A 20,862-nucleotide genomic window follows, 5' to 3' on the forward strand; every position below is an offset into this window, starting at 1 on the left:
GGAAATTGTAAATCATGTTGCTTGTATGTGAAGTTTGTATTCATAGGTTTTGATGAATGACAAACCAACAAACGACATGAAAGACAAACCAACAAACAAATTGAATGAACAAGCTTGATTGAAAGATCAACCAACATTCAACGTTGAGGAATGAAGAGTTGAAAGCAACACAACAACAACAAGAAACTCTAGTCCACAACATTTGAAGACAAGTATAGTGTCTTAGGACTTAGGTAACTTCTTGTTAAGAACCAATTGCTAAATCTCTCAACACACACTCACAAAATGTTTTGATGCACATCTTGCAATTCGATGCTAGCCAAATGATTTAAAAACTTGTTTTCAAAGGTACAAAAGCATAGGAATTGACTCCAACAAGTTTGAGATCAATCCTAAGCATTTTGAAGTGATTTTAAGCCATTCTTTAAGGTTTGCATCGATGCACACTCATCTTGCATCGATGCAAAGCATGCAACGACTTGTTGCATCGATGCAAAGATGTTTGCATCGATGCAACCTAGCTGAAAATTCAAATTTCAGCGTCAAAGACACATTTGCATCGATGCAAAGTGTTATGCATCGATGCAAATAATTCAAAAACATAAAAAACGGCTAGTTTTGACATAAAGGCTCAATCCCATTAATTCCCTAACATTTCTAAGGTTTGGGGAATCTATAAATGGATGGATTGAAGCCTTATTTCACGATCTTTGTGCATTTGCAAACTATCTTGTTCATATTCTTTCATTCTACACATTTTTAAGGTGTTATAATACACAATTTGAGAGAGCAATATCAATTGGTTCAATAGTGCTAAACTTGTAATCATACACTCTTCTAGAGAGTACCCATTTCATCTCAACAATTCTTTGAGAATTGTTTTCTTGTACACCTTGTAAATTGGAGTGTGATCTCCAAGGTTGAGTCAAGAGTTATAAACACTATAGTCGGTGAGGATACCAAAGAGGTATACTAAGTACTCAAGGCAAATCTTAGAGAAGGTATCTCTAAGTGGAGTGGGTTAGTATACGAGTGGTGATCATATACCGTGAGGTGTTAGAAACTAAGGACTCGGATTGTAAAAGGTTTTGCGCGAGCACCTTGAAGCTTGGCTATAGTGGAACTTCTCAATTGCGATTGAGAAAGAAAGTGGACGTAGGACAAGGATTGTGCCGAACCACTCTAAATAGCGTTTGCATTTCTCCAAACTCATCTCTTCAACATTATTGTCTTTTACCTTTGAGCAAATAAATTGTGATCGAAAAGTAGCTTCGTAAGTACTTAAGGAGTGGCTTAAGTCCGATTGGTGAAAAGCTTGATCAATTTATTTGAGTTGGTGTCTATTGGAAAGTAAAAGCTCCTTATAAATGCTTAGCAATTGAGTTAAGCTCTTGGAAAAATACTAGTACTATAACACTTTTGTATATTGTCTTTAACTTTCGTAAAAAGATTCATTGTTATTGCATTACTCAATTCACCCCCCCCCCCTCTTGAGTAATTGTGCATAGGTTCTACATGGCTTCCAAGAGAAGGGGTCACATACTTCAGATGGAGAATTAGCGCCTGCAAGTACTTGTAGAGGTCATGTTTGACATACTTCGGTTGGAGAATCAGCGTATGCAAGAAGTAGAAACTTGCAGAGGTTATGTCACTAGAATGCCTTATCTGACTTGTGAGTTGGATTGCGTCGGGTGCAGGTCGAAACTGACAAATGAGCTCATTACCTACACTAGAGATAAACATGCATCATAATTAGAACCTTGTTTTCTGTGGTTTTGTATGTGTTGTGCTTGATTTTTTATGTTCTTTAATTATTATGTTTGTTGTGTTTATTATTGGTTGTTGCTGTTGACTGGGTATAGTATTAAAACGGACTTAATTAACTACCCCGGTCCTACTACGAACTCTTCAGTTCTTACCCCCTATTTTCACCCCTTTCAGCTACAGGCGTGGAGGCTTATTGCGAAGCTGGCGGAGCATAGAAGAAAATGTTTGCAAGTTGAGTTGTTGTTAGAATTTATTTTTCTTCCCTCGCTTATTAGTTGAAGTTTTGTTCGGAGGGATAGATTTTGTGGTTGGTTTTGTATGTAATATTATAATTTGTTATTAATATTAAGTATGTGAATATGCGATATTTGTTCTTAACGGAGAAGTTTTAAATTTCTAAAAGAATTGTCGACAGACCACTGCGTAAAATCTCAATATTAAATAGATAATAAAGGAATTAGGTTAGTAACGCCTTACTTTTGGTAGATCATGACATGCTAAAAGTTGGGTCGTTACACAAATGATGACGATAATGTCCTTGAACTAGATCGAACAACTATAACCCGAAAAATTCACTTAAAATTGTTGTCCTATATATATATATATATATATATATATATATATATATATATATATATATATATATATATATATATATAACTCAGGAACAAGCATATGAATTTGTACAAAGAAAGATTGCTTAATACTAATTAGAACCAGAAGTAAGTCAATCCAAGTCATGAGTCAGATAGAGATCAACTTGTTAACAATTTGATAGCTAAGTTCATGAGTTTGTGAGCTAAGTTTGAATTTAAAGTTGAGCTCTATAATTTGTGAGCTTTTAGTGAGTCAAGATTAAACTTGGTCTGATTTAGCTTTGCTTAATTTATTTTTAACCATAGTTATCAAACTAGGATCGAACCGGTTAGTTTGATCGAAATAGTGAACTGAACTCTGACAGTGTACCATAAAAGTGTACATGACTCATCCACTAGGCTAGTGTTATTAATATATCATTTTATCATTTTATTGACAAGTTTTATATATAAGTTTTGTTGAAATAAATACAAAGATACTTGACATAACTTTTAATTCTTAAAACTTAAATTAAGAGTGTATAATTGGCAGTAAATAGTTATAGGATTCAATCTTGTTATTTTATTGCCAATAAATAATTATACGTTATAAATAGAAAGTTATTAAAAACGTTTTTAAAATTTTAAAATTTGAATTATAGATTTAATTTTATTTATTATTAATCTATTATAATAATTACAAATTTTAAAAATCATAAGATTATATGATGTAAAATTATTGACAGGAAATAATTGTACGTTATAATTAGCAAGTTTTTAATAACACTTTTAAAAATTTTGAATTTTAAAATTTTAAAAGCAATTACATTTATTTATTATCATTTTTTTGTGGTCAAAAGGGATCAAGGACCCAACCAAGGAACAAAAGAAATGAAAACAAAAAACTAATTACAATCTCTCGATTTAACAACACCCAAACTTTCCATGAGGAGGCAAAGCTTGACATCAGGGGAAGGAACTTAAAAAATGTGAGGACCAAAGAAAAGATAATGTCCTTTCTTAGCAAAGTATGTGCAGCATTAAATGGTATTAATAAATTGCAAGATTTCAGTCAAATAATTATACCATATAAATTAAACTCTTCTTAATTTAGGCCAAAATCTTTCTTCTTTCAAATAGAGAAGGATGGCATGAGAGATGGCGACGATGACTCATCATCGTCTTAGGGACAGTGTTGTACGCATCAAGTCATCATCATCTTTCTTCTTTCAAAAATAAATCAGAAAGAAAATCTATAGATACAAAATCAAATAAATTTCTATTAATGGACTTATTATAACATATCTCTCTACTGATATGCATCAAAACGCCAAAAAATATCACTGCAGCCAAATGACAATAATGTCCAAGAATACGATCGAGATAAAATGATTGTACATCAATATGTATTTATATATTCTTATAAAAGGAATAAGTCAATAATGCCCAACTTTTGTATGTAGGGATTTAAAGGTGTGCAACGACCACTTCAAATGCCAATGTATGAAGTAGATGTACAAGTATCCCATAGAGAAGCAGTGCGAGCATCAAGCGCACCAATTGTTGCACATCTTCGAGCAAAATCGAACCATTATCCATTTTAGACAGCAAAATATGCATGCTTGTGCAGAAGAAACCAAAGGTTAAATATTTTTTTTTTTTTTTGAGTATTGTGATTGATATATTAAAATTTTCATTTTTGAGTGATACGCATAGAATGCTTTAATAAAAACCATTTGAACTCGAACAAGGAATAATAACTTATTTCAAAATGGGTAGCAAGATTAACTTCAGTAAGGGAAAGGTAGAGATGTTTGCATATATTTTTTAGCCGGATTTATTATCAAGGTATATATTTTTTCATGTTCTTAAATACGCTCAATATTCATTTATTATTATTTTTGCATTGAATCTATATTTACTTGTTATTAGTGAGAACATTGTGAAGATAGGAGGTTCGTCCGCAATACGTTAAGAACTTTTTTACTTGAACAAGGATCATACAATTACTGAAAAGGTAAAAATGATTCTCTATTAATCTAACTTAGTCATCTATATGCCCAAACAATCAATCCCTAACCGTATCTATGTTTGATATAGATCATCGAGTTTTGGGCTAGGAAATGTACTTGGGATCAAAAACACGTTATACTAAAGACAACTTAGTGCCTTCTTCCCTTATTTTTAATATGTCTTTTACAGTTATGAAATAAGAATTCTTGGATTGAAAAATGCTTGACGATTTAGATTTGTTCGTACTTTATGAATGATTTTATTTTGTTATTTATGTGGTAACTTAAATTACAAAATAATTAAAAGATTGACTGCCTTTCTAGTATATATTTAAACTATGTATTATATTGTTATAATAATAATTTTCTTAAAATGTACTTGTTATTAAAAAATATTTTTCTGATATAATTATGTTTACTACTATCAAAATTTTATTCTATACTTTTATTTACATTTTTTATAACATATAAAATAGGTTGATGTATTTCAACATCTTCAAATAGAAGAGCTAATTGATGAATATGCTTCTGATTATATGAAAAAATACCCTTTACTTGAATATGTGAGCTCTTGTCCCTATCTCTTCAGCTAGCATAAAACTACTTATATTTTTTGACACCACTATTAAACAATTCATTGTATTTAAATTTATATTCCCATTAAAGATAATGATCACTTGTATCTAATGGTTATGAATTTGGAATTAAAAGCTCTTTTACATTTGGACTTCAACCTACCACCAGAGTGCAAAGGACCACAAACTGAATCTACTAACACTCTAGTTCTGATCTAAACCATTCCAATTGATGTGGCTAATTTCTATAATATCTCCTTGCAAATAATAACGCTATTTGCTTGTGTAGCCTGTGATAAACCGCTATTTTACGGTTTATCTTGAGCTTAATTTAGTAGATTTTATCCACTATTCTTGCACTTATTCATAGAAATCGCATATTTTATATTTTCCTCCCAAATTTGTGCTATGATTGAAAATATGCTTCTTTGGCCCTAAATTTGCTAATTTTTATCCTCTCTTATCACCATTCGATGCCTTGATATGTGTGTTAAGAGTTTTCAGGGTATATGGGGTAGGAATGGCTTAGAGGATGGAAAGAAAGCATGCAAAAGTGGAAAGAATACAAGAAATTGAAGGAATTGCAAAGCTGTCAAGCCTGATCTCTTCGTACTAAATCAGACATAACTTGAGCTACAGAGGTCCGAATGAGGCGGTTCTAGATGCGTTAGAAAGCTAACATCCGGAGCTTCAAAATGATATGCAGTTTCCCATACTTGCCTTGCTGTTAGGTGACGCATACGCGTGAATGACGCATACATATGGATAGTGCGGCAGACAAGCGAATCGTATGCGTGACGGAGCCATGTGCTGTACGAGCGATTTCTAGACTGTTTTTGGCCCAATTTCAAGCCCGAAAACACATATTAGAGGCTGAAAATGGAGCAGAATGAAGGATACACTTCCCATTATTCACAATTTAGGTTTTAGATGTAGTTTTTAGAGAGAGAGGCTCTCTCCTCTCTCTAGGTTTTAGGTTTTTAGGTTTAGTCTTTCTCAATTTCAGATTTCTATTATGCCTTAATTTAGTTCTTCTTCTACTCTTATTTATTCTAGTATTTTAGTTCATCTATTCCTCTTGTTGATTTCTTTATTTTCCCAATTTAGTTTATGAATTCTCAATTTTCTTATTAATGCAAGTAGAGGTATTTTATGTTTATTGCTTCTTCCTTCATTTGTTTTCATTGATGTTTGCGAATGGTTGTTTAGATTCAATATTCTCTTATTAATTTTCTATGTTTTTATTTTGTGCCTTCCAAGTGTTTGATAAAATGCTTGGTTGGATTCTAGATTAGACTAATTTCCTCTTGGCTTTGGTTGAGTAATTAGTAACACTTGAGTTATCAAACTCCTTTATTGATTGATAATTGAAAGTTGCTAGTTGATTTGGATTCTCCTAAAGCTAGTCTTTCCTTAGGAGTTGACTAGGACTTGAGGAATCAAATTGATTCATCCACTTGTCTTTCCTCCATGGTTAGAGGTTAACTAAGTGGGAGCAATGGATAATTCTCATCACAATTGATAAGGATAACTATGTCTTTCCTCCATGCCAAGAGCCTTTCTTAGTTGTTAGTTTATTTCTTTTTCCATTTACATTTCTTGCTCATTATCTCAAAAACCCCAAAAAAAGATACTTCATAGCCAATAACTAGAACACTTCCCTGCAATTCCTTGAGAGACGACCCGAGGTTTGAATACTTCGGTTTATTTTTATAAGGTTTGTTACTTGTGACAACCAAACGTTTGTATGAAAGAATTCTTGTTGGTTTAGAAGCTATACTTTCAACGAGAATTCATTTGTGAAATTCTTTACCCTAAAAAATCCGTTCATCAAAATGGCGCTATTGCCGGGGAATTGCAAACGTGTTCCTTATTATTGGTTATTGTAAATATTTGCTTTTGCTTGTTTGTTAGTTTTTGTTAGTTTTAGGACTTTGTTGCTTATTTTTATTAGTTTTTATTTTTATTTGCTATTATGAATTCTCACCACTTTGGCTACGAGTGTGGTTACAATTATGTTGCAGGAAATGGAAGCTACAATGAGAATATGCATCAATGATGGGACAATCAAAGATGGGAGGAGTGATGCGCGATTATTTCGTGGTACATCTTGTGCTTGATTGAGTGGATTTCATCCACTATTCTCACACTTATTCATAGAAATCGCATGTTTTACATTTTCCTTCCTGATTTTGTGCTATGATTGAAAACATGCTTCTTTGGCCTTAAATTTGCTATGTTTAATCCCCTCTTATTACCATTCGATGCCTTGATATGTGCGTTAAGTGATTTCAGGGATTAAAGGGCAGGAATGGCTTAGAGAACGGAAAGGAAGCATGCCAAAGTGGAAGGGATACAAGAAACTGAAGGAACTGCTAAAGCTATCCAGCCTGACCTCTTTGCACTCAAACGGTCATAACTTGAGCTACAGAGGTCCAAATGGGGCGGTTCCAGTTGCGTTGGAAAGCTAACATCCGGGGCTTCTCAATGATATATAATTTGCCATAGCTGCCTAATGAGCGGATAATTTATACGCTTTTTGGCATTGTTTTTAGATAGTTTTTAGTAGGATCTAGTTACTTTTAGGGATGTTTTCATTAGTTTTTATGCTAAATTCACATTTTTAGACTTTACTATGAGTTTGTGTATTTTTCTGTGATTTCAGGTAATTTCTGGCTGAAATTGAGGGACCTGAGCAAAACTCTGATAAAAGGCTGACAAAGGACTGCTGATGTTGTTGGATTCTGACCTTCTTGCACTCGAAATGGATTTTCTGACGCTATAGAACTTCAAATGGCGCGCTCTCAACGGCGTTGGAAAATAGACATCTAGAGCTTTCCAGCAATATATAATAGTTTATACTTTATTCGAGATTAGACGATGCAAACTGGCGCTCAACGCCAGTTTCATGTTGCATTCTGGAGTCAAACGCCAGAAATACGTCACGAACCAGAGTTGAACGCCAAAAACACGTTACAACGTGGCGTTCAACTCCAAGAGAAGCCTCTACATGTGTAAAGCTCAAGCTCAGCCCAAGCACACACCAAGTGGGCCCCGGAAGTGGATTTCTGCATCAATTACTTACTTCTGTAAACCCTAGTAGCTACTAGTCTAGTATAAATAGGACGTTTTACTATTGTACTAGTGTCTTTTGACCATGTAACATCTTTGGATTATTTTCAGATTACCGTATGATCCTTTGATCACGTTCATGGGGGCTGGCCATTCGGCCATGCCTGGACCACCACTTATGTATTTTCAACGGTGGAGTTTCTATACACCATAGATTAAGGGGGTGGAGCTCTGCTGTACCTCGAGTTTTAATGCAATTACTACTATTTTCTATTCAATTTAGTTTATTCCTATTCTAAGATATTTTTTGCACTTCAACATGATGAATGTGATGATCCGTGACACTCATCATCATTCTCACCTATGAACGTGTGACTGACAACCACTTCCGTTCTACCTTAGACCGAGCGCATATCTCTTGGATTCCTTAATCAGAATCTTCGTGGTATAAGCTAGAATTGATGGTGGCATTCATGAGAATCCGAAAAGTCTAAACCTTGTCTGTGGTATTCCGAGTAGGATTCAAGGATTGAATGACTGTGATGAGCTTCAAACTCGCGATTGTTGGGCGTGATGACAAGCGCAAAAGAATCAATGGATTCTATTCCGACATGATCGAGAATCGACAGATGATTAGCCGTGCTGTGACAGAGCATTTGGACCATTTTCACTGAGAGAATGGGAAGTAGCCATTGACAACGGTGATGCCCTACATACAACTTGCCATGGAAAGGAGTAAGAAGGATTGGATGAAGGCAGTAGGAAAGCAGAGATTCAAAAGGAGCACAGCATCTTCATACACCTATCTGAAATTCTCACCAATGATTTACATAAGTATTTCTATCTTTATTTTCTGTTTATTTATTATTATTATTCGAAAACTCTATAATCATTTATTATCTGCCTAACTGAGATTTACAAGATGACCATAGCTTGCTTCATACCAACAATCTCCGTAGGATCGACCCTTCACGTAAGGTTTATTACTTGGACGACCCAGTGCACTTGCTGGTTAGCTGTACGAAGTTATGAAGAAAGTGTTGAGTTATAAACACGCATACCAAGTTAAATGCCATTATTAGAGATCACAATTTCGTGCACCAAGTTTTTGGCGCCGTTGCCAGGAATTGTTCGACTTTGGACAATTGACGGTTCATCTTGTTGCTCAGATTAGGTAATTTTCTTTTCATTTATTTAAAAAAAAAATTAAAAAAATTATTCTATGACTTCAGAATTTTTAAGAATGGATTCTAGAGTTTCATGAAGCATGTTGAATCCCGGCTGGCTGTAAAGCCATCTCCAAATTCTTTTGGATTGAGGCTTCCACTTGTCTACATAAAAGGCATGTATATAGAATTGGATGAAGTATCAACTGTTGCATGCCTGATTTATATCCTAAAGCTGGCTGGCTATTAAGCCATGTCCAACCCTTGGATTGGAGCTTTAGGCTAACATTGAAAGATTCCTGGAATTCTTATTAAAAATTTTTGAATTTCTTATTTTCTTTTTCCTATATGTTTTTCGAAAAAAATAAATGAAAATACAAAAAAATCATAAAATTATAAAATAAAAAAAAACCAAAAATATTTTGTGTTTATTGTTTGAGTCTTGAGTCAATTTTTAAGTTTGGTGTCAATTGCAAATTTCTAAAAATTTATGCAATTTTTGAAAATTCATGCATGTGTTCTTCATGATCTTCAAGTTGTTCTTGGTAAGACTTCTTATTTGATCTTGATGTTTTCTTATTTTGTGTCTTTTGTTGTTTTTCATATGCATTTTTTGCATTCATAGTGTCTAAGCATTAAAGATTTCTAAGTTTGTTGTCTGGCATATTTTTCTTGCATCAAAAGTTTTTCAAAAATATGTTCTTGATGTTCATCATGATCTTCAAAGTGTTCTTGGTGTTCATCTTGATATTCATAGTGTTCTTGCATGCATCATGTGTTTTGATTCATAATTTTCATATTGTGAGTCAATTTTGTTGTTTTTCTCTCTCATCATTAAAAATTCAAAAAAATCAAAAAATATCTTTTCCTTATTTCTCTCATAAATTTCGAAAATTTGAGTTGACTTAGTCAAAAAAATTTAAAACTTAGCTATTTCTTATAAGTCAAGTCAAATCTTCAAATTTTAAAAATCTTATCTTTTCAAAAACTTTTTCAAAAAATCAAATCTTTTTTATTTTTTTTATGTGGTTTTCGAAAATTTGAAAATATTTTTCAAAATCTTTTTCTTAATTTTATTTCAAATTTTTGAAACTTAACTAATAAGTAATGTGATTGATTCAAAAATTTGAAGTTTGTTACCTTCTTGTTAAGAAAGGTTCAATCTTTAAATTCTAGAATCATATCTTTTAGTTTTTTGTTAGTCAAGTAATTAATTTTAATTTTAAAAATTAAATTTTTTCCAATCATATATTTTTAATCATATCTTTTTATCGTATCTTTTTCAAAATTTTATCTTTTTCAAAAATTTGATTTCAAAATATCTTCTTATCTTCTTATCTTTTCAAATTTGATTTTCACAATCTTTTTCAACTAACCAATTAACTTTTGTTTATTTTTTTTATCTTTTTCAAAACTACCTAACTAATTTTAGCTCTCTAATTTTTGAAAATTACCTCCCTCTTTTTTAAAATTCTTTTAATTAACTAATTATTTTAAATTTTAATTTTAATTTTATTTATTTCTTTAATTTTTGAAAATCACTAACTTATTTTTCAAAATTAATTTTCGAATTCTCTCTCTCTCATCTTCTTCTATTTATTTATTGATTTACTAACACTTCTCCTCATCTCAAGAATCTAACCTATCTTCACCCTTGTGTTTGGATTCTTACCTTTTTCTTCTTCTATTCCTTTCTTCTTCTACTAACATAAAGGAATCTCTATACTATGACATAGAGGATTCCTCTTCTTCTTCTGTTCTCTTCTCTTTCATATGAGCAGGAACAAGGAAAAATGCATTCTTGTTGAAGCTAACCCTGAACCTGAAAGGACTCTGAAGAGGAAACTAAGAGAAGCTAAAATACAACAATCCAGAGACAACCTTACTGAGATTTTCGAACAAGAAAAGGATATGGCAGCCAAACCCAACAACAATAACGCAAGGAGGATGCTTGGTGATTATACTACACCTACTTCCAAATTTGATGGAAGAAGCATCTCAATTCGTGCCATTAGAGCAAACAATTTTGAGTTGAAACCTCAACTAGTTGCTTTAATGCAACAAAACTGCAAGTTTCATGGACTTTCATCAGAAGATCCCTACCAGTTTTTAACTGAGTTCTTGCAGATCTGTGAGACTGTTAAGACTAATGGAGTAGATCCTGAAGTCTACAGGCTCATGCTTTTCCACTACAAGAATTTGACAGATTAGCGACGAATTTTCGCGAGAAATATTTTTTATCACTAATTCGTCACTAACTTGCGAGGAAATAGTGACGCACTAACAACAAAATTAATGAGCGGTCACAAAATATCCGAACTTGAGAAGAGCGACTGATTAGCGAGAGATTTACGAGTAAGTTTGTTTCTCGCAAATTCAGTTTCATAGCTAATAAAAGAGCGAGAAAAATTTCCTTGCTAATTTGTCACAAAATAATTAGCGAGTGACAATGTTCTAGCAAATCAGTCACTTAGAAGTTCAATCGAATAAAAGAAAAATAGCGAGGGATACTATTGTCACTATTCCGTCGCTAAATAAACTTTGTGCGAAAATGCTAATTAGTGAGGAACAATGTTACTAGCTAATCCGTCACAAAGACTTGTAATGCATTTTGTGATGGACAAATTTCTAGCTAATTTGTCACCAAAGTTTTTATTTTTAGCGAGCAACTAGTTTCTCGCTAATTTGTCGCATAATATTGTAAAAATTCAAAATTAGGGTAGCGACAGCAAATAGTCGTCGCTAACTCGTCGCAACGGAAAATCATTCAGCTAGGAAAGTGTTCCTTGCTAATTAGTCGCTAAAGGAGAAACACAGATATTGAATGCCTAGGACCTAAGTAGTGAGAAATTTGCGACCGTTTAACAACTGACACGCTTCGTTCGCTGATTTCAAGTCGCTGATTAGCGAGCGAAATACATTTGTCGCTAAGTTGTCGCAAGTTTAATTTAGCAAGCGATTTGGCAATGGCAATATTGCTGCAAAGCAAAAGCTATATCCTACCTATTTTGTAACAAATTACCCGCTAATCTCGTTGAAAATCTGTCGCAGAGTTATAACAAATCCAAAGCTAACCGAGAAAATGTTAAAAGTAACTGGTCGCAATTGAGTCACTAATCAAAAGCTTATTTAGTGAGGAATTAGCGACCGCTTAACAACTGATAGACTTTCCTCACTTATTTCAAGTTGTTACTAATTTTTGAGAAAACACGTTAGTCCTTATTCCGTCACTACTTTAACTAGTGGTTCACGTGCCTGTTCAACCACTTTTCTATTGAGTTTAAGAAATTAATTTTATATTTTTATTTTTAAAATTATAAATTTAATATTAATAATTAAAAATAAATTATAAAAAAGATAAAATACCTTAAATTATTTAACATGTAAAATATATAAAATAAATAAAATTAAATTAAAAAACAAGATTAAAAAAATATTTTGTTGTTATTGTGTATAACAAAATCAATATAAACACTTACTAATATTATATAAAGATTAGTTATTTATAAATATTATTAAATTTATTTATTTTTTCAATCCTGTTTAATTAGAAACAAATTTAAAAATTTATATCCAAATTATCCTTTATCTCTATCCATAATTCTAATAGCTAAAAAAATATATTTCTTCAATCTTATCTTGAACATGTTTAATTTTTTTAATTTTATTATTTTTTAAAATCATTAATTTTTATTTTTATTATATCATCTCATCATATTATACACTATCATTTTCTCTTATTTTTCTTTATACATGTATAATTATTATTGTCTCTGATTAATATAACTGTCATCTTAAAAATTGGTCAAAAGTATAATTATCAGTTAATTTTCTTTCCTTTGTCTTACAGTTACCTTTTTTTCTTATTTTACACATGACTTCTATTCTTGTTGTCTTTTTTGTTATTCTGTTCTATCTTTGTTATATTTAGTGAAAAAAAAATAATGATAGATATGTGTATAGAGAATGATAAAAAAATATAATGAAAATAAAAATTAAAAATTTGAATGAATAATGAAACTAAAGATGATGTAAGATATTAAATCTAAAATTAAAAGAAAAAAATTTTTAACAATTAAAATTATGCAAAAAAAAAGAATTCTTTAAATTTAAATTTTTATATCTGTTTCAAATTAAATAAAATTGAAAAAATAACAAATAAACAAACATTTATACATTTTTTATCTTGATTATTACCTATAATAATAACGTAATGTTTTTAATATTATACTTAAATTAATTCAAATTTTATTATTCTATACATTAAAAATAATTAAATAACTCAAATTTTTTATTTTTATTTTTATTTATTAATAATTTATTATTTACAATTTTTTATCTCAAATGTATGATTTAAAAAACATAAAAATTAATTTTTATCTGAAAAAAACTGAATCAAATTAGCCAGTTTGATGAGGTTAATTGGTAACATGGTATTTATACAATATAAAATTAATCTAATAATATCACACAATAATACTTATGAGACAATAATTTTATTAAATATAGTACTCTTTTAAAATAATCATAAATAATATTTATAATAATTCATTATTTATTTCTGTATATGAGAACATTTTAAATTAATATGGGAACGTTTCAGTTAACATGAAAGATAGGCGGTTTTAATGGGCTGTTTTAATTCAAATCACGTAATTTAAAACTGTCCATTTAAAAGCGTAATTTAAAACTGTCTATTTAAACTGTAGTGATCGATCACGTAATTTAAAACTGCCTTCACATTATTTTTCTAGAAATCATCTATTAGTACTCAAAAAAATAAAATTATAAAAAATTTAAAAATTTTAATATAAATTAAACAGTATAATTTGTACATTTCAAATAATAGAATACAAAAATAACCTTACAAAATTTTTAATATTAAATTAATAGTTTCAAATTATTTATTTAAATGGACAGTTCAAATTACGTGACTTAAACTAAAATCGCCCAATAAAACCATCTAGCTTCCATATTAATTAAAACGTTCCGATTAAAATGACCATATATCGTAGAAAAAATTCCTATTCTACCTCTAATTTTATAAAAAAATTTTTATTAAACTTCTTCTTTTAGCTAATTCTAATCCTAATTTTACTAACCCCACTCATCTCTCGTCATCTTTCACCCAGCTACACACACTTTCACCCAACCCTTTAACTTTCACTCGCGAAGAAAAAAGAAAACAGAGAAAAAAGTTAACCCTAATAATAATAATAATAATAATAATAATTTATTTTTAGGACAAATCACCCTTTAATTTATATTTATTATTATTATTATTATTATTATTATTATTATTATTATTATTATTATTATTAGGACAAATCACTCTAATAAATCAATGGCATGTAAATTGAGATAGGGCAGCTAGATTTATATAAAGTCTTTCATCCTATATAAATCGAATTAGGCTGGTTAGATTTACTTGAAAACATATGAATGTGTGATCGATATTATCTGTTTCGATTTATGTGTAGTTAAAGCTCACCTAGTAAATCTATTTAGTTTAATTCGATTTACTACTAAAATTTGTAAATCTAATTACCTTAATTATCCTTTGGGAGATTCACATATAGGGGTGGCAAACGGGGAAGTCCGCCCCGCTCCAACTAGTAAAGCGGTCCTAGAATCCCAACCTGCCCCGCCTAAACAACTTAGTCATAGTTATCAGAACTGGACCGGCCGGCGAGTTCGACCAGAAAACCAGTAAACCGATGTCTTATCCGATTTGTTTCATTATTAAGACTAGGCCTGTAATTGACTCGGTCAATAGCAGTCAAATAGTTAAAAACCTGATGATTTTGTCACGAACCGGACTCGGTTTAGGCAGTTGATGACCCGCACTTCCTCCTTGACCCGCGTGCTCCACACGTAGACCGGTGGGATATGGATCGCTGTAGGAGCATCTATTTAAATCCCCTTCAAAAGTGGCGTCTCTAAGGTTCGATCCTTGAACCTAAAAGTGAGTAAAAGATGGATATTTGACTCTAAAATCAAACTCGTAAAAAATGCAAGTCTAAACTACTTTGCCATAGTTATCAGAACTGAATCGGATCGAACCGATCGGTTCGACTGAAAAAACAATAAATTGATGTCTTATCCGGTTCGGTTCATTATTAAGATCGGACTTGCAATTAACTCAATCAATGACGGTCAAAAGTTGAACTCGGACAGTTTTGTTGCGAACCAGACTCGGTTTAGACAGTTGACCCGCACTTCTTCTTTGATCCGCATGCTTCACACGTAGACCAGTGGAATTTGGATCACTGTAAAAGCATCTATTTGAATCCCCTTCAAAAAGTGATTTTTTAAGGTTCAATCCTTGAACCTGACAGTGAGTAAAAGCCCCCATCTCAAGGTGACAAATGAATCTTCAATAGATGTAATGCTTATAATTATATATACCATGTTATTTTATATCTGCCATTAGTAGATTTTTTAATATATTTGTTCAATATTTTATGTATTATATAAAAATATGGATTATATCATAATTTACATGTAATTTAATTAAATCAAATTTAAATAATATAAAATGTTATTATCATTTAATTTTTACCTTTAATATTTAAATTTTGATTTTATTATAATTTTATATATTTATTAAATTATTACCGGATTAAACTATTTGACCAATAACCTATCAATTAAGGGTGTTTAAAATAAAATCAATCCAAACGAAACAAACTGATCAACCAAACCGAACCGATCACTTAAAAAACCCCTAAAAGGCCAACACCCAGAGGCCCAAACACTAAATAACCTAAGCCTAGCAAGTAACAGCACCACTCTTAGTCTCTCATAGTCTCTCTCTAACGAAGGAACATCAATCCCCAATCCCCAATACACAGCCGTCAAGCCCCTTCCTCCCAGCAGTGTTTTCCTTCACCGTCGCCAACTCGCCGAACAGAGCCTCGCGGACAGCACCTCGGCGCGGTCCTCTCTCCCTCCCTCCCTCCTTCGCAGTTCACAGTTGCCGTTTCCCTTCCTCGCGTCGCAACTTCTCCCTTTCCCTCCCTCGCTCTCACAGCCTCTCCCTTCCTACTGTGCTGGTGCTGCTGTTTTAATTTGTAAAATAGAAGATTCGCCTTGAGCAGGAGAATGAAGGCGTTCCTAGCACTGCAATTCGCGAGATTTCTCTCCTCAAGGAAATGCAGCACATGAATATTGTTAGGTATTCTTTTCGTCATCCTAATCTCACTTTTTCTTGCTATTATTATTTGAATGTGTATATCTCTAATGAATGCTGCTTTTTAGTCATTTGTGTTTGTAGTTTCAATTGGTGAAATTCATGTGACGTGGAAAATTGGAGGGTTTTTGGTGTTCATTGTGTGTGGTGTTTTTGGTGAAATTGAGGTTTCTTTCGTTTGGTGTTTTTGGTGGAAAATTGAGGCTTCATTGTGTGGAAAATTACTATGGTGTGTGGTTTGTACTTTGTAAATTGTAATGAAATCATATATATGTTAGGATGTCTATGTTTAGTAGTTCAATCATGGTTAATTACAGAACCTGAAATGATATTTCCTTCAATGTGAGACTTGTTGACTGTAGTTAATAGTCTGTGTTTTTTATTACAGATAACTGGCGTGTGAAGGCCATCCGTAGAAAGACCACTGACACTGGCAGGATGAGCTACCTCCATCACGTGCCTTGCTGATTCAAGAGCGGCTTCAGAGAAGGTACCTCCACGATCTATTTTTAGATCTTCAGTAGTTGCGTTTTCCATCAATCATCATTTCGTTAATGCGATCTTATTTCTGTTTAACTAGGTACTGAAGCTGCACCAAGGAAGAAGGGAGCAGCTGCATCTGAAGAGACTGTACATGGGAATCGTCATCATCTTGGTCAAGCTCTTCTGGAAGAAACCAGAGCAGCGTTACAAGTATGAACCCGTCCAGGATGATCTTGAACTTGGAAGCTCCAATTTCCCTGTGGTTCTCATCTAGATTCCAATGTTCAATGAGAAAGTGGTCTTCTTAATTTGCTTGCATTTGCTTATCTCTAGTCTCTATTTTCCTCTGCCTCCTCTTTTTTATTTCTGTGAAAATTGGTTGTTTTTTTGTGTTCTTTTTCTGTGTGTATACATAGGTATACAAGGTGTCAATTGGTGCAGCTTGTAATCTTTCGTGGCCTGCTGATCGTCTTGTCATCCAAGTTCTTGACGATTCTACTGAGCCTGCAATCACTGTAGTCTTATTATTGGTATAGTAAAATACTTTTATTAAAAATTCTGTGATTTTTTAGTAAAAAGAACGAGTCTTAGGAAATATGTGTTGCTAATAAGAAATGAAAAATAATACAGCAAATGGTGGAGATGTGGAATGCCAGAGATGGGGAAGTAAAGGCATAAACATAACATACAAAATATGAGATAAACATAAACATAACATCAACATAAGAAATTCAACACAAACACCAAAATTTCAAACCTTTTAGTTCCACCTTTCAGAATTCTCAAACATGGGATACATTATTTTCTTAAACCTTCAACAAATTTTTTCCTTTATGATTATTGCTTGCTTTTGTTGTTACAGCTTCATTTTTGTAACTGCCAGCTTCATTTCTGTTTAGGTCAATGCGGCTCTCTGGTTTGAGTGGAGCAAGATCCAGACGCCTACGGATGAAGTTGTTGTGCCTTATGATAGTCTAGCTCCAACTCCTGAAGGTAAGCTTCCTTTTTGCGTTTATCTTTTGTCTGATTACTTGATCTGAATCTAATGTAGCTAATCAATGTATTTGCTGCCTGAACTGAAACTGGTGCATTGGCTATTTCTTTTTATACGGTGAAATGACATGCCGGTTCCATGATATATGACATGTCATATAGGTGTGTGACAGGTGAAAGGATGCACTTCAGCTTTGCTGCAATTTGCAAAGACAACAAACATCTCCGTTCTTTTGGTGAGCAAGCATATGTTCATCAAACTTACTTTTTGTTTTGTTCATTAGGATTTTTATTTTTTTTATTTTATTTTGAATTTCTGTTTCTATGATGCTAATTTTTGATGTTCTGTTTGTGAGTTTGTTGTTATGATTCTGATTTTTTAATTTCTATTTTTATGATTCTATTTCCTTGATCATATGATGTTTCTGCACGGGTAAGAAAATAACAGGTCTATGTCCAGGGATCACAGTTATAATGTGTTATCTTTCATTACAGGAAGAAAGATCACCCAATGCAGTGCAAGAGAAAGGTTTTAATTTTGATGATACTAGGATTATGAGAGGAGCATGGAGGAATGAGTCTAATCCTGATATCTGCAAGGTAAACCGTTTTGCTTGACTTTGAAGTAATGGTAAAATTTGGAATTTCCTATTTCGTAACTCATGTTTGAATTTTGCTAGGTAGAAATGTTCTGACATAAATCCATCTACTTTCTTGTCTCATGTTATTTGAAAACTATTGTTTGTGTTTTTCCTAGAAGAAGCTATACAAAGTTTGTCAACTGTGTCCATGTGTCATGAGAACATACAACTGAACTTGATCAGCTGGGTAACTTAGAATTCTGTTACTTATTTATTTAGGGGTTGGTCTTTCTTGTTGGTCTCATGATCTATAATTTCTGCTTTTATATAGTTTCAATAGGCACTCTATTTTATCTTTAACCTTTACGCACTGAAATTTCACTTTGCATGCTTTCCACGTTGGAGGAGTTGGCCTTTACGTTTTCTTTTTGTCTTTGAAAAATAAATTTTCTTACAAGAGAATTTGTGATTCTTAGTTCTTCTCATCTTCTGAACAACTTGACTTATTTGGCTCAATGATACTGATGCAATAGTTTTGAATAATCTTACTATGGAGTATGGACACATGCTACAAAAGAAAAGCATATTGCTTTCTTGACAAATTTTGTTATAAATTGAGAAAGTGGTCTATCCACTTGGATTTGATGATGAAAGCTCATATGCTAATCTATTGTGAGATCTTTATCTGCTGCAATTTTATGGTTGTTAATAATCTTTAGGTTTATACTATGTAGTTGGTAATAAGAATAAGAATGTCAAGCCCCTTATTTTCGCATAGTAACCAAGTGTAATGTCTATATTGCCTAATTTTCAACTAGCGGGCATAATCTAGATCCTTCATCTTAAATACTAATATTTGCTCGAAGAGAAGATGCTTTTGTTCAACGATGTAGTGTTTTATATTGTATCTTCCTTTTTTCTGGTAAAATGCTTTACTTACAAGAAAAAACTGCTTACTTTCTTTGTGCTCGTGTGATGATTTGTTTAGTTAAATAGGAGTTCTTCAGATGCCTTGCTATACATCAACAAATGCATAGATGCACAGAAATACGACTCTTCCTATTTTAAGGGTAAGCATTTTATATTTTGTTCTTGAAATTGCAATGTTGTTGCTTTTTTTTTTCTACTCATTGGAAGTGATTTTTGTGACCTTTAAACTGCTATTTTTGGTAGAATATATTGATTGGTTAAGTAGTTTATAATCTTCTTAGGCTTATATTCTTTTCATTTTCTTGCTTATGCTTTCAGGTTTACTAAAATAGATGATTCTCCTCATATTTTATACATAATAATAAAAGGGAGGATGATGCAGAAAACATGTCTATCTTGCCCAGCAGTATCTCAGCAAATTAACCAACGATGATTGCGAACATAGATACTAATGTAGATAACCTACAATTTTGAAGAAGCAAGTATGCAGTTTAATACATTTACCTTACTGTATCAACTGCCAAGTCTTAGGTGGTGTTTATATGTATTTTTCATTTTTTTTAAATTTTCTATGTGCAATAAGAAAGATGTATAATGTATAATGAATTTTATAAAAGTAGGATCACATTTGTACAGCTAGATTGAAACATCTCTAAATAAGTGAATACTTACTTTTACATGATATTGTAACTGAGCCTTTAGTTTTGATGTTGATGAACTAATTATATTTGTATGTGTTATAATCTTTTAGTTCAATGACTAAAATAAAAAAATAATAAGGTTTATTTTAGTATAGTGACAAAATAGGTATTCTAAACTCGTTGACGATGGTGACAAATCAAAAACTCTATTGCGACTAAAACATTTGTGAGATACCTATCAATACTAGTTTAAAAGGAATTTGCGATGACATTTTGCGATAGTATTGCAAGTAATTGGCTACATATTATTTTCTAGCAAGTTAGCGACTATTTCATAACTCTACATTATCATTTCGAATAGCTTTGGTTTAGCGACAAAGTTCCTACAAATTTGATTAAGGATTTTCAAAGATTAGCTATGGATTTGCTACAAAATGTGACAGATTTGCGATCATATTAGTGGACAACTTGCGACGAGTTAGGTTAGGAAAAATTTCTCGCTAATTAGCGTCAACTACTCATTCCATTTTGTTTACAAAGTTAGCTTGCATTTAGCGATGAGTCTGCTATAGTAGAGTTTGTCGCTAATTAGCGACTACCGTTTAGTCCATTTCTTCTATGGAATTAGCTTTTACTTTAGTGATTGATTTGCGACTATCTAATCGGTAGCTAAAAAACTTTCCGATGAATTAGCGACTGTTGTATTTGCCTCACTAATCTGCGACTTGTAATTAGCGAGGAAAGCATTAGTTACTAGGCGGTAGCTAATCCGTCACAAATTATATTTTGCGTCAGATTAGCGATGATTTTACGACTCTTTTTGTGGAAGCTAATCGGCCATATTCTTGTAGTGTCCCTTTTGCTGTAACAGACAG

General features: G+C 32.2%; 1 protein-coding gene across 6 annotated transcripts; it reads left to right on the forward strand.

Moving 5' to 3' along the window:
• Nucleotides 1–15,932: 15,932 nt before the first annotated feature.
• On the forward strand, nt 15,933–20,052 carry LOC130940196 (uncharacterized). 6 transcript variants are annotated; one of them, XR_009070243.1, is made up of 9 exons: nt 15,933–16,344; nt 16,748–16,849; nt 16,940–17,052; nt 17,259–17,372; nt 17,742–17,835; nt 17,998–18,071; nt 18,331–18,435; nt 19,405–19,486; nt 19,665–20,052. XR_009070243.1 is itself a non-coding variant. In XM_057868266.1 (8 exons), exons 3-7 carry the CDS (start codon nt 17,123–17,125, stop codon nt 18,369–18,371), a joined length of 327 nt encoding a protein of 108 aa, XP_057724249.1. In that variant the 5' UTR covers nt 15,933–16,344; nt 16,748–16,849; nt 16,940–17,122; the 3' UTR covers nt 18,372–18,435; nt 18,593–19,394. The 6 variants fall into 6 exon arrangements, 1 of the variants encoding a protein (XP_057724249.1); XR_009070245.1 differs by having other exon boundaries at nt 18,009–18,071; XR_009070242.1 differs by having other exon boundaries at nt 16,729–16,849; nt 16,940–17,372.
• Nucleotides 20,053–20,862: the final 810 nt, after the last annotated feature.

The sequence above is a fragment of the Arachis stenosperma genome, chromosome 7, assembly GCF_014773155.1.
Source record: "Arachis stenosperma cultivar V10309 chromosome 7, arast.V10309.gnm1.PFL2, whole genome shotgun sequence".
NCBI classification, from domain to species: domain Eukaryota; kingdom Viridiplantae; phylum Streptophyta; class Magnoliopsida; order Fabales; family Fabaceae; genus Arachis; species Arachis stenosperma.